At 56.4% G+C, this 20,326-nt stretch overlaps 1 protein-coding gene and 1 long non-coding RNA gene across 2 annotated transcripts in view; one reads left to right on the top strand and one right to left on the bottom strand.

Moving 5' to 3' along the window:
- Positions 1 to 5,212: 5,212 nt before the first annotated feature.
- KCNIP3 (potassium voltage-gated channel interacting protein 3) overlaps positions 5,213 to 20,326 on the top strand; it is a 91,115-nt gene continuing 76,001 nt past the window's right edge. Inside the window, exons 1-2 of the mRNA XM_032177475.2 lie at positions 5,213 to 5,343; positions 18,411 to 18,576. Coding sequence (XP_032033366.1) covers positions 5,329 to 5,343; positions 18,411 to 18,576 — 181 coding nt within the window. The 5' untranslated portion in view covers positions 5,213 to 5,328. The remainder of the gene's footprint in view (positions 5,344 to 18,410; positions 18,577 to 20,326) is intronic.
- On the bottom strand, positions 13,726 to 15,034 carry LOC131381358 (uncharacterized). Its single transcript, XR_009210041.1, has 2 exons — positions 14,940 to 15,034; positions 13,726 to 14,420 (listed from the first exon to the last, which is right to left on the bottom strand). It is a non-coding gene; the product is annotated as an uncharacterized LOC131381358 (long non-coding RNA).

Here is a 20,326-nt window from a genome sequence, read left to right as displayed (position 1 = left end):
TCCTGAACTGGGAATTTGGTCCAAATTACCCAGTCCACAGTTATTAGAAGTAGTCCTAAAAAATTGACTTTGATGTTCCCATTATAAATTGGGAAAAGGCTGCCACTCTTTGAATTTAGTGTCCAGAAACTGTGGCCCAGCTAATTGAACATTGTCTTTTGAAAGGAGTTTCGTTTAGAGAGCACCACGGTAATACTGGTTACCTGAGGATGGGGTGGCACTCAGCAGTTGGCAGAGAGACAGAAATAGCCACAGAGAAAAATAAATTACCTATTTCTCTGACTTTTAAAATGCTGGAATCCTAAAATGCTAATGCTACTTTATATGTGAAACAAAGCCCCTTCGAGGTCACAGTCTATCTCTTCTGGCCCATGACTGTCTCTGAGGGAGCAAATTATCATCTGGTTGGGCAGAGGAAGCTCCAGGAAGTTACATGGCTGGTTCAGGGTCTCAGAAGTTGAAGCCCAGCCAGGCTTTGGAAGCAGGTCCCCTGGTCCTGGTGGCCCTGGAGGTTTCTTCCTGGAGGCAATGCCAGTTCCCATTCCCTGTAGGCATGTGGGAGCGAGGCCCTATCTCCAAGGTGACTTGAACCAAGTGTCCTTGCTGTCCCTGTGGCAGGGATGACAGATTGGGGGTGCTAGGAGTTCTTCCAGACCCTTCAACCTGGCCACCCAGCAGAAGGCCTCACGGTAGATTCTGCCAAAGAAATGCCAAATGGGCCAAGGTGTCTGAGGTCCCAGGTGGCTGCTCAGGGCAGCTCCAGGTGGCTGCTCAGGGCAGCTCCAGCTGGCTTGAGGTGTACAAAGGGAGAGCCAAGTGGCTGGGGCAAGAGCCTGCCCAACTACCTGAAGGGACCAACAATGTGAGTTAACATTTATTTACTGAGTTCTTAGCATAAGTCAGGAAGCACTTTCCATGAATTAACTGGGAGGCAGTCCTTGTTATTTACCTGCCTGACAGTTGAGAAAGCTCAGGCACACAGACTGGATGTGGGCGGAGTGGAAAGGGTAGCGCTCATCCAAATGAATCAGCCGAGAACAGTGCCACTCAGGCCACATCTGAGTCTTCTGGAATCAGCCTGAGGCCCTGCTCTGGGCGGATGTGGACAGCCTCCCCCTTCCCTCCTCTCCCTGAGCCAGAGCCATCCATCGCTTCTAGCCTGAGTGCCAGGAGCTGAACCAGGAGGCTAGTGGCCAACCTGGTGCACACAGCACATGCTGCCAGAATAAAGCTCCTTCTCTGTGGTCCCAGCCCTTCCTAGCACATGCTAGGCGTGCCCATCCTGGGGTGGTCCACACTCATCCGTCTTACAACTGCTGACCGAGAACTGCAGCTTGGGTGAGGAGGGATGGAGGGGGTGTGCAGAGGGTGGGGCCCCATCTGAGCCCTTGGCTTCTGCCCACGAGTGAAACAGAATTTAGGGAAGAGGTGGCTGAGCCCCTACCCACACTGAGGGGTGGAGTGGGAGCCAAGGAGTCAGGCGCTGAGGTTAGAGGAGGGAGGTTTCAGGGAGGCGAGGCGAGTCCAAGGGGTGCGCTCGGCTGCCCTCTCTTCACTTCAAGCTGCAAGGAAAGGGGCTTTAAAGAAAGCTGCCAGAGAGCTTCACGATGTCCCCTGCAGTTTGATAAATCCCTTGGACTAATGCCTTATCCGCTGCAAAGTCTAGAGGGCAGTCAGGCTGGCTGCATTGAAGGCGAAGCTAAGGAGAAGGCTGGCGGCCCAGGTGAGGGCCTCCTGTGAGAGACAGCATGGAGTCTCCTAGGTACTAGTCGAAGGAGGCTGCCCAGAGAGTGAACCGACCTCAGCCAAGAGGAGGCAGAGCTGCCACTAGGTATTGGGGGTTTGTGGGTCCCCTGAGGCCCATGTGAAACACTCTAGTCGGGGGACCATGGAGCCAGGCTCTGAGGACCCTTGGAGGAGCCCACAGAGAAAGAGGGACAGCTCTCAACCTCTGCAAACCCAGAGCGCAGCTCAGCCGGAGGCTGCCATGCCCGCTGCCTGCCCCAAGCCACCACCCCCAGGCCTCAGCTGGGTGGGGAGCAGGAGAGTTGACGATGACATGGGCTTGGATGGAGGCTGAGCCTGTGTTTTGTGGTGTAAAGTGATGAGGACCATTTGTATTTTCTTACCAAGATGCACCCAGCTGGCCAGGCTTCTCTCTCTCTCTCTCTCTCTCTCTCTCTCTCTCTCTCTCTCCCTGTACCCCTCAGCCAGGGCCCAACAAAAAACAGGGCCTAAGGAAAAGAGCCCTCGGCTGGGGCTCCACAGAGCTGGGTTTGGAGGCCTGGGGAGGAGGGACTTGAATTTGGGCCTGGAATGCGGGATCATGAGCAACAATGGAGGAAGGCAGAGAGGCCCCCAAGGCGCATGGGCAGGAGCACCACGAGCCGCTCGCCTGGGGAGGACAAGAATGAGGGTCCTCCCTGGTCAGCTGAAACAGCCCACGACTGCCTCCTGAAACACTGTGACGAGAGGAAACCTGACCTTCATCCGGGCTTGAAATCATCCCTTCCTTTCCCACTTCCAAACTCCCCCCAGCCTCGGTTTCTCCCCACAGCCCCTATGTGAGGAAACCACAGTGGGAAACACAGGGCTGAAGCGTTCCTAGCAGACAAGACCAGGTCCTCCCACAGCCTCCTTAACCTTCTGTGGGTCTGATACACCACAGAGAATACTGGGAATTGCCAAGGCCGTCTCTGGGAAGTCTGCAGATGCCCGTGTGCCCACAACAGGTCCGCCTCTGAGGCCCACGTGAGAGTCCCAGCCCCCTTTCTCCTCCCCTTCTCATTCCTGTGTTCCCTACAGGCCGAGGGGAGAGACCCAGCTGGAAGCACTTGGGGCCCTGGACAGGCCACTGAGGAAGGGGGGTGTGGTGGCAGGGTCACACACGCCCCACATCTGTATGAGGGGTGTCCACCTAGGTGCTAGCTGCAGTGGGAGGTTCACAAGGCCCGAGCAGCTGGTGGGCCCAGCAGAGCAGGGCAGTTGTCCCAGGCCTGCGGTGTCATGGCTGGTGAACTCTGAGGACAGCGCATCTGAGTGTGGGATGTCAGCGAGTGTGCCAAGCAGGGGCGAGCAACTCTTGGGGATGCTGCTGTGACGAGTGGGCTCCTCTGCTCCTGACTCCTCCGGCCAGGCCATCAGGAGACCAGCCCATCACGGCAGTGCGGTCACCAAGTTTCCAAGCTGCTGTGTAAGCTGTGGGCATAGAGCCGCCCGTGGGATCTCAGCACCCGTGGTGCTCATTCTAGGAAGAAGGCAACAGACTTTGGAACCTGGCTTTACCACTCCCTAGCCTGTGACTTGGGCAAGTCTTTTAGCTTTTCTGGGTCTCACCATTATCATCTGTAGAGTGAGATAATGACATTTTTCTCCCAAGGAGAAAAGTCCTATGAGGACTCAAAATGCTCAATGCATCCCTGCTTGCAGAGGCGAGGCTTGCTCAGAGTCAGGAGGGCAGGACTGTCCCAGGCGGTGAAAGGAGGATGGGGCTGGGCACAGTGGCTCACGCCTGGAACTCCAGCACTTTGGGAGGCAGAGGCAGGTGGATCACTTGAGCCCAAGACTTTGAGATCAGTCTGGGCAACATAGTGAGACCCCATCTCTACGAAAAAATACAAAAATTAGCCTTGTAGTCCCAGCTGCTTGGGAGGCTGAAATAGGAGGATTGGTTGAGCCTGGGAGGTCAAGGCTGCAGTGAGCCGTGATCATACCACTGTACTCCAGCCTGGGTGACAGAGTGAGACCCTGAATAAAAAAAAAAAAAAAAGCAGATGAGCTCCCAGGATGCCGGCCCTGAGCTGGCGGCCATGAAGGGCCTTGCCTCCCTCCCCCATTTCCTAGGGTGCAGTGTGGGTGGGGCGGGGGCAGCTGGGGAGTCCTCCGGGCTCTGCTGAGCCCCTGCCCCAGTGTGAAGTCCAGCCTGTTCTGAAGCCGCACAGGGCCAGACACCTGGGCTGCCACCTCCCCTCTGGAGACAGTCCTCCTTGCCTCGGTGGGTCGACAGCTCCAGGCTATTTTCTTCCCCTGAGGATCTGAAAGTTGGAGGTAATTGGTTGGCTCAAAAAAAAAAAAAAAAAGGAAAAGGGCATGCAAGCAGAATTGTGCAGGCTGCAAAGGAGGGAGGCATCCTAGGGCTTCGTCTCCATGGGAACTACTGGCACAGGCTGGCTCCTCTGGGCTCCAAAAAGGGAAACTTGGCAAAGGTTTCAGGCACCTGGCTCCTGAGTGGTTTGCTTGGGGGCCAAGCAAATGCCCAGGAGCTGCCCGCCTGAGGGACAGAACAGAGCCCCCTCTCTCAGGGATGCCTGGGAGCCCTTGGCCCGGTCCTTCACCCTTACACCCCAGGAGATCCCGTCAGGTCCTCAGCCGCCCTGGATGCCTCCTGACTTGGGAGCTGGGAGGGGACCCAGTACAGCTGGAGAGCATGAGCAGCTCATGCTTTGGGAAGACACCCACGCTTCAAGGCCCTAGGATGGGTGAATGGGAGGTAGTTAATGAGGGACAGATGAAAGAGGTGGAAGGACCCCTGAGTGTCACCCTGCTGATGTGGCCCTGGTGGCTGTCACTGTTTCTGGGTTGTGAGCCCCAGACCAGCACCTTGCAGACCAGTACCTCAGGCCAGGACCCTGAGAGAGGACACTTCAGATGCTGGGTGCAGTGGCTCCCTGCTGTCCTGGGAGCCCCTTGGGCTGAAATCATCATAAGGGTGGCACCGTCCTGTGTCTGTGAAGAGTGGCAGGCAGGACTGGGGTGGTGGGGGCGTCCTGGCTTGTTCTGGAAAATGCCTCCAGGAATGATCCCTTCCTTTTCCACTTCCACAGTCTCTCCTGGGCACTCTGGGTTCAACTGCTTCTCCTGGGGCAGAAACTCCTGCCCTGAACTCCCCTCTCCCCAGCCCCAGCTCCCTGCACCCTCTACCCCCGTTCTTCCTTGGTGACCAAAAAGGGCGAGGAGCAGAGAAAGAGGCAGATGGCAGGAGAGGCACAGAGAGACTCTGGTGACAGGGTAGGGGAGAGGCCAGGAGAGCCAGACAGAGGTTTCGACAAGCTCTGAGAGGCCAGGATTAGGGTCCATGGAGAGAGAGAGAGAAAGAGAAGAGAAAGAGAGAGAGAGAGAGAGAGAAAGGGAGGGAGGGAGGAGGCAGAGGGGTGGAGCGATAGAAGCCGGCAGAGAGGAAGGGGTGGGCAGGGGGAGGGCGAGAAGCCGCCGTTGACAATTACGTCTGGGTCCAAGCAAACATGAGGCAGCTGCCAGCCGGCCTGGGCAGTCTTGTCTGCCTCGGCTGTGAAGTGGGGAGGCTGGCAACAGTTTCCTTCAGCGCCCAGCATGCAGCCGGCTAAGGTAGGTGCTGGGGGAATGGGGTCTTGCTCTGGAGGGGGTTGGTGGGGAGGAATGGAGGCTTCTGGGGGTTGCCCTGGACCAGGAAGCCTTTTTCTTTGACCCCTGTACCCTCTTGTTCCACTTTCCTTTGGGAAAAGTGAGAGTTGGGGTGTCCTGGCTGGCGTTGGGGTGTCCTGGCTGGTGTTGGAGTGTCCTGGCTGGTGTTGGGGTGTCCTGGCTGGTGTTGGAGTGTCCTGGCTGGTGTTGGGGTGTCCTGGCTGGTGTTGGGGTGTCCTGGCTGGGAAGCTGAACTCCTGGGGCTCCCTTTGGATGGGAGAGGTTTTAAGTGTTTGCGGAAGAGAAGCTGGACAGAGGAGGAGCTTGGGGTCAGCCCACGACTCATCCTGCTCAGTTAGGTCCCTGGGCCAGGTGCCAGCGTGGCTGACACTGAGCCCAGGCCCCACAGCCTTCAGGGTTGGGGGAGGGGTGAGCCTGAGAGGGAGTCACTTGTGCTTGGAGGTTGGTCAATGGACGCATCTTCCAATCAAACAATCAAGTAACGAATGAGTGCCCACTTCCTCTGAAAGGGCTAGGAACCCTAACAAGAGCACTTCCCACACATTCCCTCTCAGTAGGGCTGTGGGGAGGTCAGAGAGAGAACACAAGGAAAATTCCTGGCACAGAGTTCGAGAAACAGTGGTGGGGAGCAGAGAAGGGTGAAGAATTAAAGGAGGAATGAAGGAAGGAGAAATCAGCTGGCCCTCCAGCCTCTAGCTGACTCTCAAAAGGTCTGGCCTGATGCCCTGTGAGCTGCTCACACATTCAGGATAGTTCAGGACTAGGTCTGGCTGCTCATAACAGAACACCCCAAATAACAGTGGATGGAACAAGGTTAGCGGGGTTTCTCTCTCATGCAGAAGTCCAGAGGGGCAGTGGAGGGCTGGCTTGGAGGCTGCCTGGTCAGCAGCATTTCAGGCCTGCTCCGTATCGCTCCTGAGGTTACCTTAAGGTGCAACATGGCTGCTGGAGCTCCAGCCAGCACACATGGGCTCATACTGACATATGAGCAGGAAGGAGAAAGAAAGAAGGGCAAAAGGACCCAGAGACAATCAGGGTCTTGAGTATAGGAAAGAAGGGATATGGGGTTGACACCTCAGGGTCTCTGCCCTGAAGAGATGGCTTCCTGCCTCTTTCACCTGTGAGGACAAGCATCCAAGCATGGGCGAGTGGCTGGCTTGGACCACACTGCCCCCAAACCCCAGGCCTCCCTTGTGCTATCTGCTCCATCTTCCAGGGTGCCAAGAGGATCAGCTGAGGTGATGGCATGAAGCCCTTTGAGCATGGCAACACTACACATGGAAAAGGTGCCTTCTCTCCTGTCACCTCAAGTCTTCCCAGCAACCACCATGCAGGCAGGGCAGAGTGGAGAAACGTAGCACCTTGTCCCAGGCTCCCACACTACGGCATTGGGGTGCACAGTGCAACCATGCCCATAGGCAGAGATGCATTGAGCGACCCTGCATGACCACAGAGATGGGAATTTCCAGAGTCAGGCTGCACACAGATGTGCACACAGCCAGCTCTGACCACCAGCAGAGGACAGTCCTCCCCTCTTTTGCCTTTCCTCTGCTGGCCTTAACTGCCAAAGGTCGCTCTGGGAGCTTGGCCACTCCTGCCCCTGCCAGACTGGCAGAGTGGGTGGCCTGAGTCCTGCACTTACATCTGGCTCCCTGGTTCCTCCCTTGGCCATTGTGATCCCACACTGCCCTCCACCCTCCCACAACCAGCTCCTGGGCCCCAGTGGGTCTCACTGTCCTTATGTCTGCTAGTGGCCTTCCTGTGGCTGGCCTGGCCAGGGAGGGGATTGGGACCCACACCTTCTGGTGCTGGGCCCAGCAGAGACAGTGGTCCTAGGAGAAGCCACCACTAGGTTTCTCATCAAGATCAATGGGAGATTGTGAAAAATAACCTTCCTCTCTTGTGGCAGCAGGGACTGTAGTCAGAGCTCAGGCTGGGAGGTGTTCTGACTCCTCAGGGTCATGGTCAGTGGCTGTCCCCCAGTAACGCCCCATGACTGCCCGACTCCCCAGCCTTCTCCCCACACTCCCCAGCCATTCACGAATTCTCACCTCACTCCTGCATGGAGGCAGGGAGGCACTGCCATTCCCATTCTAGACACTGAAGCTCAGAAAAGGGGAACAGCTCCAGGACTCCATGAGCTTGATCCCATGAGCTCTTAGGAGAAAGGAGCGAAAGACCCGCAGTTTCTGCGACAGGCACTGCTTTCGCAGTGTTAGGGCTGTGGCATCTTCACAGCCCAGCCCGTGCACGGGGAACCCCTTCTGCCTGGCTTCCAGCCTTGTTGCAGGGCACTGTGCGAGATGGGCCCTAATTTGCTCCCGCATTTCAAAAGACCCCAGGCTGCGCTGGGAAGAAAGGGGCTCTGCCTCTGCCCTCCAGGTAGAGCCCAGGAGAAGGGCAGGGCTGAGGGCCAGGAGCCTGAGGGTGCCAATGCCCATCTAGGCCATTATCTTCCGCATTATCTCCCTGGACCCTCACGCAGCCCACAAGGCAGCTGTTGGTATCATCCCCACTTCACAGATGGGGAAACAGAGGCCTGCCCCAGACTGCAGGCTACAACGAGTTGTGGCTGAGATTTGAACCCTGCTCTGTCTTACTCCAGAGCGCAGCAGGTCCCTAGGGCTTGGGGGTTGTGGAAGAAGACGCAACAGGAGAAGGGCATGCCTTTAACCAGATGGCAGAGGAGGGGCCCATGCCAGCCATGGGCCTGGTTCCTTGGGCCGGTGGTCTGTGGTGCCCTCTGAGCCCTCTAGTGGGTGCACACAAGCCAGACTCCACCTGGCCACATCCCCTGCATTAGCCACGTGACCTGGAGCTAGTTGCCTCCCATTTTTGGACTGTGGATCCAGAGCTAGGAAGGAAAGGACCCCAACATTTTAAATTCAGGTTACCTTGTCTTACCAAGACCTTCTGTGTGAAGCAGAGAACTGCTTTGCTGACTTAGCAGAGGGGGCTTAGAGCCCCCCTGCTCCCCCCAGCCCACCCCTGGGCATCCCAGTGACTTCCAGGAGCAGCCAATGTGGCTTCTGCAGGGAAGGCACTCTCAGTTTCAAAGTTGAAACAGAAGAGGGGAGAGAAGTTAGCACGTCTTCCTGACCTAGTGCCCAGACCTGGGGCAGGCAGGAGCCTGAGAGTCGGGGGAGGGCACAGCATGGGGCGAGTCCCATGCTGCTCCCTGCCCAGGGCTCCCTGCCTCAGCTGACTGGTGTTGCCCTTGAGCAGGTTTATTTGTCATCTGAGATCAGCCCATGACCTAGAAGGTCACAGAGCAGCCCTGTGGCAGGGAGAGAAGCAAGGGGACCTGCAGAGTTGGAGAGGGAGCAGCTGAGCTGAGACGGGAGGGCAGCGTGGGGGTGGTGTGTCCCACACTAGAGTCGGCCCAGCCTCCCCCTCCTATCTGCCACCTCAGCTCTCTGCCCAGCATGCCCTCTCCATCAGTCTGGTCAGGCCTGGGCCAGGCTCAGCCAGGAAAAGCAGCTGCTGGTCTTTTCTGGCCTCACCTCCCAGCCTGCCCAATGCCCCCGGCCTTCCCCAACCTTCATCACATGGACAGTGGGCAGATGCCAGGGTAGGCAACGGGCAAGTCCCCTGCATCCCAGTCCTCTGCTGCTGGTGCCACATGCCCCTGTGCCCAGCTCTGTTGTGGGATCCTCTCTCAAGATGGGCACTCTGGACAATGCCCCAGAGAACCAAACTGTAGCCCCACCTCTACCCCACTGACTCAGGACCTCAGTCTTCCCATCTGGGTCTGAGAGATGCTCACAGCATCTGTCAGGCCTTGTGATGAGCAGTGCGCGGCTGGGAGAGCACGGGCCTGGCTGACTCAAGTCAGGGCCACTGCCAGCAGTGCCCCACATGTGCACACAAATGCCCATGGGTCTTGCACAGAGCCCGGATCCTCACCGTGTGGGACTGAAGGACCCCGGGCAGGAGACAGGCATGGCCAAGAGGCATCATGGCTGTGCCTTATTGGCTGTGAGCCCTGACCCTGCACCAGCAGACCTGGGCTCAGTCCAGGCCCCGTCACGCACCGGCTGTGTGTCCTGACAGGTTACTTAGCTCCTCTGTGCCACTGTCTCCTCATTTTCATGGGGGAAGTATGAATATCACAGAACCCGCAGATAATGTGATCCTACACCAACCAGCTTGGCCTGGCCCCTGGCACAGAGTGAGGCCTCCACACATGAAGGGAATACCTATGCCGTCCCGTCTGGCTGTTGAGGAGAGCCTGGGAAGGCCACCAAGAGGCAATTTGGCCATGGGCAACTCAAGTTCCCCCCTGGGTTAACGTGACGCCCTCACTGCCAGGCAGCATGGGGAGCTTGTCCTTGTCAAGGTGGCAGCCATCAGAGCAGGGGAGGACAGCCCAGCTCTCCTGCTCCGGTTCTGTGAGAGGGCTGGGGCCCCGGACTGTGTGTGCGTGTGTGTGTGTGCGTGCTCATAGGTGTGTTCACAGGCATGTGTACATGTGTGTATGTGCATATGTGCATATGTGCATGCATGCATCTTCAAGGACTCGTGACAACCTCGGCTCCCCCGACAAGGCGAGCTGCCTCGCCTATGTCTGTCTGTGCCCAGGGGTGGGTGGAGAATCCAGGCTCCCCAAAGCTTCCCCATTCCATACACCGGGGGCCTGCACGACACAACGCCCACCACTGCTTCCTGCCATCTGTCCCGAGTGATGGAAATAAAGCCAGTGACAGCAAGCAGTGCTGGGTGGGCCAGTCTGCACCGCAGCAGCCGTGGACAGGGTCGGGGGTGGGGAGCCCCACATCTGAGCAGCCTGAATGTCCCCTGCTGGCCCTGGCCTCAGGGAAGCCCTCCCAGAAAGGAAGGGGGTGAGAATCGGGAGACCCCCTTCGCCTTTCAGGCAAGGCCAAGAATTTTCTATCTGGAGGGACAGACACTCTAAACGAATTCTCCAAGCTGCATTTTCAGATCTACTGAGGAGCTTTATAAGAACAGAGTGGCCCAGGCCTCTCTGCATCAAACAATCCAGCCCCTGGGCAGGCAGATGGTGGGAGCCTCCCCACGTGATTCTGGTGTGTGGCAGCTGAGAGCGGCACGTTGGGCCTCCATGCCAGGCATGCTAGGCTGTGGGTTTGGACAGCCAGACCCTCCCTGGGATCGGAAGGGTGAGGAACACTGACCCTCCCCAACTGGGGGCTTTGTCACCTCACCTTCCCCTTAACCCTGTGAGGGCATATTGTCACCTCCATTTTGCAGATGAGGAAACTGAGGCTTGGAGCTGTCAGGTTCTCTGTCAGGGTCACCGAGCTGAGAAGCAAGGGTGCGGGATTCATGTAACTGGTTGGCCACGGACCCCTCCCACTGTCCTCGGCTGCTGGAAATCACATCCACCTGCCTTCGATCTCCTGCCCTGCCCCCAACTAGCCGTGCCCTCTGAGCACACACCCAGGGGTCCTGGTGGCACATACGAAGCCACTCACTTCTGTTTTGCATCCGTTAAGTTTGTAGACATCTGGGAGGAGTCAGCGATGCATCTTGCCCATGCATGTACTCCTAGAACGCCACGTCTGGGGAACGGAGCCTGGATACTTTAACGCAGGTTTTCCAGGACCCCCACTTCTCACAGGCCGTCATGTGCCCCCCAGTCACCTCTGCCACATCTGCTCTGGATGGCTCTCTGGGAGTTTCTCTGGAGCACAGTTGATGAGAACCATGGAGACTGAACTAGCAGCTCAAGGGTTTCACCTTGGCACACCCCTGACAGTCTGACTCCATCTTCTCAGCCAGATGGGCCTCCACAAGATGAAGCTGTGCCATGCTGGGCATGGGGCAAGGAGTGGGACGCTGCTCCATGGGCCACCTGGCCTCTCAGGGGACCTACAGGGTAGGGAGCCACGAGGCAAAATATCTGGTCCAGGTCCTGGAGGTTTGTTCCAAGTGCTCAGCCTCTGTCTGTGGTGTGGAGACTCTCGGGGTGAAGGTGTGGTGTTTGCGGCAGAGACTGGACGGTGTTCAGGGGGAGAGGAAGGCATGGGGGACAGCCCTGCCTCCTATATCCCCACAGTGACAGTTTTCTCAGGCACTGGGGAGTCGCCGCCCCTCCCTCACTGGCCACATCTAGAGTAGGTCCTAAGTACCTGTCTCCATAATATCCCCAGCACCCAGCCATGACCTCCGCCTGGCTCAGCCTTCTCCCGCTTTCCTGGGCCTGGGCACCCCTCGCCTCCCCCAGGTGGCTGCCTGCCTCATCGAACCCCCAACCTGACCTGCACATTCCACCATGCTACCCTTCTGAGGCAGCTCCGACTCCAGCTGGACTTGAGTGGCAGAGAGCAGCTGGGGCGGCTGTGCCCTGCCAGGAGGATGCTGCCCCAAGCCAGCCGGCTGGCAGGTCTGAGAACCATCCGGACCAGTCCTGTCCAATAGAGACATGATGCAAGCCACAGATGTCGCTTAAAATGTGCCAGTAGGCACAGTAAAGAAAGAAAAAAAAAGTTAAATTATTTTAACTGTATGTTTTATTAAACCTAGTGTAAATGATTATCATTTCAACCTGCAATTGATATAAAGCATTTTTAATGACCTATTTGATAGTCTAGTAAGTAAACGTTTGGAACCCAGTGTGTGTTTACACGAGAGCACGTCTCAGTGTGGACCAGCTGCATGTCAGTCTCAGCAGCCTGTGTGGCAAGAGGCCGCCGTCACTCAGACTTGGGGGGTCGCCTGGCTGAGTCGAGCAGGCCCCTAGCCTCAGCCACAGAGAGAAACACACACTTCCTGCCTTTACTATTTTGCTGAATCTGTTGTGACCTGTGCTATTGTTTCTTATTATTTTTCTTTAAATTAACTCATGCATTGAATTTTAGTCAATTCATTTAAAAGGGAATCTTTAAATCAGTACTGTAAGTGGGAAGCCGGGAGCAGAAGTAGAAGGTAACCACCACATTGCCATGAAATAAGGCAGCAGCGATAAACTCCCACCCATGGTCTATGGCCTGTTGAGGCTCTGAGCTGAGGCCATGCCCTCCCTTTGTAAAGAGGATGGCAGTGGGGAGCTGGAGAGTGCGCTGGCCCCGAGTCTAAGTCATCTCCTGCACCTTGTAGGTGCAGCTCCCTACTGCTGGAGACCACAGGCCAAAGCCCCCAGGACGCAGCTGACTCAGAACAGGTTGGGTTTACCCCTGTTGAATAACAGGAGAACACATACCCCAGGGATCCTGGCAAGCTGCATGAGAGGGGGTGAGCTAGAACCCATTACAGGATTTGGGGCTCTAAGGAGTAATTCTGAGGTTCTAAGGAGCCTCAAAAAGTTGGTGTGACCATTAAATAAGATAACCCCTCCAAAAACTTAACTCAGCACCAGCATACAGCAGGGGCATCACCCACACCATCCTTTTCCATCCCTCCCTGGCTCCCCACAGGCCAGGAGGACTTAGAAGGAAGTTGAGGCCTGGTCCTGGCCTGCCTGGCTGGGCAGGAGCTACAAATCTCGGCCACCAGGTGACTGGCAGAGAATAGCCTGCCTGGCCCACCAGCAGCCTCTACCCTTCAGGGAACCTTGTGACCTTTGAGAAGGCTGCAGGTCCCCAGGGCCAGCCTAGGGCCATTTCTGGGACACAACCCTAAATGCCCACACTGCCAAGTATGCCGCCAGGGACTCTGCCTGAACCCAGGGCCCAGATCTTCTGGCTTCACTGGTCTCTGCCACTCAACCCTGGCCATCCTCTAAAGCTGGTAGACAATGACAGTTCTGTCACCCATTAAAATGAGGCCGGCATCGAGCAGGACTGGGAGGAGAGAGTCCCAGGTGAATTGTGAAGAGCACAAGGGACTTTTGATCATTCGTGAATATTTATTCAGAGCCTTGTGCATGCTTGTGTTTTTAACACCCTCTTTTTGGATGCATGAGAGTATTTTTTGATGGAAATCATTATTGAGCTCTTTGTAGATTCACATGCAGTTGTAGGAGCTCACACAGAGGGCCCATGTACTCTTTACCCGGTTTCCCCAATTACAGCATATTGCAAAACTACAACACAATAGCACAACTGGAGTGTCTGCAATGATGCAACCCACCAGTCCTACTCCGATTTCCCAGTTCACACGCACTCATTTCCGTGTGTGTTTTTTGCTACAATTTTTATCATATGTGTAGGTTCAGGCACCCAACAGCACCATCAAGATGCAAAATAGCTCCATCCGCACAAGGCCCCTCCTGCCGCCCTACGAAAGCCACAACCCTCTCCCTCCTGCCTGCCTCCCCCCATCCTTAAACCCTGGCCCTCTGATCTGTTCTCCATTTCTAAAACTTTGTCATTTTACAATGTTATATAAATAGAATCACACAGAATGTGACCTTTTGGGTTGGCTTTTTCATTCGGCGTAATTCTCTGGAGGTTCACGCAGGTGTGGTGTGTGCCAACAGTTTGTTTGTTTTACTCGTTCCGAATTCCGTGATATGGACGCACTGCAGTTTGTTCAATCATTCACCCATTGAAAGGCATTGGGATGCTTCCAGTTTGGGGCCATTCCAACTAAAGGTGCCATGAACATTTGTGTACAGGTTTTCACTTGAACATAACTTTTTGTTTCTCCAGGATAAACGCCCAAGAGTACCGTGGCTGGGCTCTGTGGTAGCGCATGTCTAGTTTTTATAGGAAGCTGCCAAACTGTTCTCCAGAGTGCCTAAGGCATTTTCCCTTTCCACCGACAATGGAGGGTTGATTCTGTTTCTCCACATCCTCACCAGCATTCAGTTGTCATTATCTTTGGTTCTAGCTGTTCGGACAGGCACATAGTGGTGTCTCACAGTGGTCCTTCTCTGTTGCCGGAATGGCTAATGACAGCAGACATCTCTTCCTGCCGCCTTTGCCATCCATGCGTCCTCTCTGGTGAAATGTCTGTGCATGTCTTTCACACTTTCTAACCTGATGGTTTGCTCTTTTACTGTTGAGTTTTGGGAGTGAGGATCTCTTGGGTGTCAGGCTGTGTCACGAGGAAAAGCAGATCACATGAGGATCAGGTTCCACTCTCGCAGAGTTGATGCGCTAAAGGGGAGAGACAGAAAATGCACCAGAAAACACAATAATAGGATCAGTTCACAAGGGCTGGGTGCTGTGAAGAAGTGCTGAGATGGAGGTGCACGGGGGAGTGTGGCCTAGGTAGTCAGGCAGGGGCTCTCCCAGGACCTGAGCCTTGAGTGAGGCCTTGAACGCCCGGGGCAAAAGCATCCAGTGCCAGGAGCAGCAGGTGCCAAGGCGGTGGTGTGGGAGCAGACTTGGAGGGGCACGGTGGGGCTGTCAGGGCCTGGCAGGGGGGCACTGGGGCTCCCGGCAGGGTTGGGGCATCTAATTCATGTTCCATCTCATCACTGCCCCAGCTTCTCTCCCGGCACCAAGGCACTGTGGGGTGAGGGGCCGTGGGGCCGCCTCTCAGGACGCCCTCCCTTCCATGCTGTGAGCCTCCCAAGCCAGCAGGAGGGTGCCTGGGCTGCTATTTAACATTCCCTGACAGCTCAGTCAGACCCTCTTCCAGACAGACAAGTGTCAAATATTCATGAGGATGACCCAGTCACTCTCCCTCCTCCGGCCTCCGACAGCCTGACGGGCCCAGGCCGCAGCCTGATGGGTCCCAGCACCTCCCAGGCTCCGCTGCTGGGGTCTCCCTGCCCTCCTCTCCCTGGCCCTCCCCTCCCCTCTCTCCTGAGAACCCACCCCCTGCCTCACAAAGGTGGGTGGCCGTCTGGGGCCTGCCTCACAAAGGGGGGTGGCCATCATGGGCCTGCCTTATGGGGCTCACAGGTGGGATTCTGGCCCCTTAGCCAGATGGAGGAGCCTGGCCCAGAACCGTCCCCCCCACCACTCCACCCAGACTCTCTCCACAGGGAGAAAAGACACACTGGGGCCCCCAGCCCAGGAGGGCATCACAGCACTCCTTAATGGCTACTTTTGGAAGGCTGCTGATGTGCCTGAGGGGCTTCGGAACACATCCAGCTCCAGAGACCGCCCTGGGGACCCAGGCTGAGAAACAGCCTCAGCAGCAAAGCTGGTCAAGCCCATGTAAACTTTGGAATCAGAAGACTATACATATAGTGTGGCCCTGGAATGTCCCAAAACTTCTCAGGGAATTAGTTTCCTCAACTGCAAAATGGGGATCGTGTTACCGATTGCAGGGGGTTGTCGTGACGAGATTACTTTCAGCTCAGCATAGACATCCACTTGGGAGGTGCTCAGCCTGCCCTTTGGGCTCACCCAGCCTTCCCGGGAGGACAGAGCCCTGTGAGCTAGAACCCAGGACACCCATGGGATCTCCCCCACGACCTGGGCCTGGGGCTTCAAGACAGAATCCCTGTGACTAACCCTGGGCCCTGAGAAGCAGCCTTGCCAGCCAAGCCAGTGCTGTTCTGAGATGGGCTGCAGACGGGGCTGGGGGTCCCAGTGAAGAGCTCCTGCCAGGGGCTCCGAGGCTGCCTCAGTTTCTTCTGATGTCCTCTGCTCATTCCCCATGCAGAGCCTGCAGCAAAGAATTTGTGATGTAATGAAGCACCTGTTGCCCCTCTCTCCCTACTCCCCTCCTTAACCAAAATAAAGACTCCTGAATAAGATCATGAATAATGAAGAAGGTGCATTTCTGACCCAGCCTGACAGGACATGTGTGTGCATATGTATGTGTGTGCACATGTGCATATGAGTGTGTGTATGTGTGTGCATATGCACTTGTGCTTGTGTGTGCATGTGTGCATACAAACACATGTACGTGTGTGCATATGTATGTGTGCATGTGTGTGTGCATGCGTGCATGTGAGCATGTGTACACGTGTGTGTGCATAGTGTGTGCATGTAGGGAGCTTCCCTCAGCACCCCAGGCACCCATCCACCCCCAGCTCTCCCCCTCTTTCTGCTCCATCAGCATGGTCAGTGCCTCTACTTGCTGCAGCTCTGGGCACCACTGAGCCCCCTCATTGCTTGGTGAGCCTTGGAGAAGGGGAGGGATGTGCAGGGGTTGTTGCCAAGGGTGTGTCGGAGGAAGGGTGGATGATGACTGTGAGCTGGAGGACTGGTAGTTGGGACCTAGCTGGGGAAGGCCCAAAAGCCAGGATAAGGGAACTGGACATCTCCCTGCCTAGGGGACCACTTCACCAAACACTGACTAGTGGGCCGGCTGCCCATCCCAAATGTGGATAGGCCTCAGGGGACCATGCACCAGTGAAGCACCTGGAGAATCCTCCCCCAGCTGGAGCCTGCAGTGTGCAGAGACCAGTGGGGGTCCCAGGCCCATGCCTCGGGAGAGGGGCCAGCCTCTGCAGCAGCAGCAGAGCCCTGTCACTGGGCTCTGTGTGGACGGGCATGGCCAGGGCTGGTGTCTGGCGCTGCTCTCTGATCTTGTCTGCTTTCCAGGACTGGCTCTCTGTGCTTCCCTGCAGGCTGTGACTGGGCCAGGCTCCCTGCTGCCAATTCTCCCAGTTCAAATCAGCCTGGGTCAGTCTCTGGCTCTCGCACCTGACAGTCCAACTAGCACAGGGGCGGTCTTGCAAGGCTGCCTCTGTAGAAGCTGCTTGACGGCCCCGTCCATCTGTTATTTACTTTGAACAACCAAATACTTTTCAGGACCTTGCAAAGGTAGCACACACGAGACCATGTGACCTGGGAAGGGCATTGCCAACCCACCCCCTGAGTGGCCCTCTTTACTGGCCAAGGAACCCAACCGCTCAGAACGCATACGCATGTGGGGGTGGTGCCACTGCCACAGCTGGAGGTCAGGCAGTGCGTCACAGACAGAATAGGCATGAGGACCATTGGTGGGCTGTGGTCCAATTGGCCAGGCCACACCTGTCCCCCTGCCACCCTGAGCAGGAGGGGACAGCACAAAGGCAGCAAACTAGACCCAGCAGGTGCACAGAGGTGTGGCCAGTGGCAGCCTGCCGTGCACCTCCCTCCTCTGGGCCTCATGGGCCAGCTGCCAGCATGGGAACTGAGCATGGTGGGCAGTTTGGATGTCAGGATTGGGGGGCCTGAAATACGTTGTAGGAGAGCAAATCTTGCTGCCCTGGGGCCTCCACCATGACCCCAGGCTGTTCTTTTCCTATCCACACTGACTCAGGCACATGGCCCACTGCCTATTTTTTTTTTGGACAGTCTAGCTCTGTTGGCCTGGCTGGAGTACAGTGGCATGATCTCGGCTCACTGTAACCTCTGTCTCCGGGGCTCAAGCAATTCTCCTGCCTCAACCTCCTGAGTAGCTGGGATTACAGGCACACGCCACCACGTCTGGCTAATTTTTGTATTTTTAGTAGAGACAGGGTTTCATTATGTTGGCCAGGCTGGTCTCGAACTCCTGACCTCAGGTGATCTGCCTGCCTTGGCCTCCTAAAGTGCTAGGATTACAGGCGTGAATCACCACGCCCGGCTGATCCACCGCCTCTTAATGACCACTGATGGCTCACTCCTCCCAAGACTCTCTTGCCCATAGCTGGAGCCGTTTCTTCAGATCTCTGCCAGCCTCAGTGGTGGGTTCCACCAGTGCAGCCCTCCTGGGGTCACCACCCAGCCTTTCATTCATTCTCAGCTTGCCTCAACATGAAAACTCAGAAAGAGCAGGGGCCCTGCTGGGGGAGTGAGGGAGCGGGACCTGGCTGTGTGACCCTGTACAGATCCACTTGCCTCTCTGGTCTTCAGGCAGATGAGGGATTGGGATTGTGACTTCTAAGGGGCCATCCAGCTCTGACAACCCGGCCTGTGCCAAGGTGGGGAATCCAATGAGCAAGTCTGGGATCACTGCTGACATCCCCTCTCTGCACCCCTGTCCTCTCCTCTTCCAGGGGTCCCATCTTACACCATAGCCAGGGTGTAGAGTGAAAGGAACCTCCCCAGGTCTGGCAGGAATGGCCAGGACGAGGGGCACTAGGCATGCAGCCCTGGAAGGTGAGCCCTCTGTTGTGTTCAGGCTGGCCTCACCTAGGATATCAGGGCAGCTCGGGACCATCCAGGGGTCCCCCCCCGAGCAGGGGCTCAAGGCTGCTCTGCCTGTTCCTACTGCAGGAGGTGACAAAGGCGTCGGACGGCAGCCTCCTGGGGGACCTCGGGCACACACCACTTAGCAAGAAGGAGGGTGTCAAGTGGCAGAGGCCGAGGCTCAGCCGCCAGGCTTTGATGAGATGCTGCCTGGTCAAGTGGATCCTGTCCAGCACAGCCCCACAGGGCTCAGGTAGGGGTCAGTGTGGGCTATGGTCAAGGGTGGGGGTGGAGAGATCTGTTCTGAGCACTGTCCTTTCTGAGGGCTCAAAGGCCAGCCTGGGACGCCAGCCTGGGACCCCAGCCTGGGCCACATCGCCCCTGTCTCTATTGGAGGTCTGTTTTCATTCATTCACACCCTTCCCCATTCATTGAGTGCCTGCTTCACACAGGCCACTGAGCTCCCAGTGGGACCCACAGAGCACGAGTACAGAGAGCTGGGACCACACTGGGGTTTTCCAGTTGGCTAGGAAGACAGAGCCAGGCTGCAGAGTCCAACAAACCAGGCTCCACCCTGCCCACTGCTCATGCCCTGAGTAAGCTGGGGCAACTCATTGATCCTTTCTAAGCCCTCCGTGAGAAGGCAGGCTGGAACCTGTCCACAGGGCACATTTGAAGATGGGAAATAATGTGTGCAGTGCCTGGTGATCAAGAGGCCCCACCCTCAGCCCCTCCTTGGTCCTGTTCAGTGCACCCCAAGGATTGGTGCTGGCTCTTTGCCTTGGGCTGCATTCTGGTGTGTTAACGAGAGAACGGACAGAAATCACTGCCCTGGGCTTGCCATGGGTGATATTTGGTGTTTGCCGAGTATGACAGGGCTGAACAGGCAATGACAGCCTCATGCGGCCCCTACGATCTCACACACACATGCAGACACCTCACACTCACACCTATGCACACACACCGGTGCCTCTACCACACACGAGCTTGCACACTCACCATGCACACATAGGTAGGCATACCATACACACTTGCATACTCACATACACACACACCACATGCAGGCACACACACACCATGCACACTCGTGAGATCACATATGTGAGTATGGTGCGTATAAGAGTCTGCCTCTGACTTTAAGGAAAAGGTGCATGCAGACTTGCCCTTGACAGCTGCATGTTGTTTGCTGTCTTGGACCTTCTCTAGCTGTGTGATTTCCAGGGAGCCTTGGTCCCCTGGCCAGGAGAATGGGCACGATCGGGGTCCCAGCCTCCTAGGCTTCATGGGGGTCATGAGTGGAGGGGATCAACTGAGGAGTCTGGGCAAACAACAGGCACAGTGGCTGACAGCCACAGCCAGAGGTCCATGCCTGTGCACAAAGGGACTGGCTGCTACGCACCAGATCCCCGTCCTTTACCCACAAATGCCACTCCAGGGTGCTCCCAGCACGATTCCAGCCCCCTCCCTTTTGCCACCACCACCTTTGCTTCCCCACAGAGCCCCTACCCATCTGTGATGCTGTAACTTTGGCTGAGACTTGTCCCCAACCCCTTCCCATGGAAGCGCTAGCACTTGTGAATGTATGGGTGAGGTCACATGCACCCCTAGCTTCTCGGGGACGGGGGTGGCAGGTTTTGCAGGTGGCAGAAACGTGATGAGGTCACTAAAAGCAAATACACATAGCTCGATCGGGAAGGACCACCTTCAGGGCACTGTTCATTCTGCATCAGAATGAAAATTCATCTGTTCTCCCTTAGGGTGGGGGTGAGAGCACAGTGGCCATCGCATGTGCTGGGGGCTCAGGTCCACTCTGACAGACACAGCTGCAGGTTGCTCGAGACTCAGATTTCCTCCACTTCAGTCTTCCAGGGTTTTCTTGGTGGCAGCAAGTATTTAAGGGGTGCTGCAGTGGAACCCTCCCTTCATCCCTCAGGACCTGCAGATGCTCAGCCTCATCCTCCCGTCTCTCTCTGGCAAGCAGAGGTGGCTCAGGACGGGCTGGG

Source organism: Hylobates moloch, unplaced genomic scaffold (assembly GCF_009828535.3).
Source record: "Hylobates moloch isolate HMO894 unplaced genomic scaffold, HMol_V3 SCAFFOLD_15, whole genome shotgun sequence".
Taxonomy (NCBI): Eukaryota; Metazoa; Chordata; class Mammalia; order Primates; family Hylobatidae; genus Hylobates; species Hylobates moloch.
Note: the sequence above shows the minus strand (reverse complement) of the source record. Positions and strands in the feature narration are given on the sequence as shown.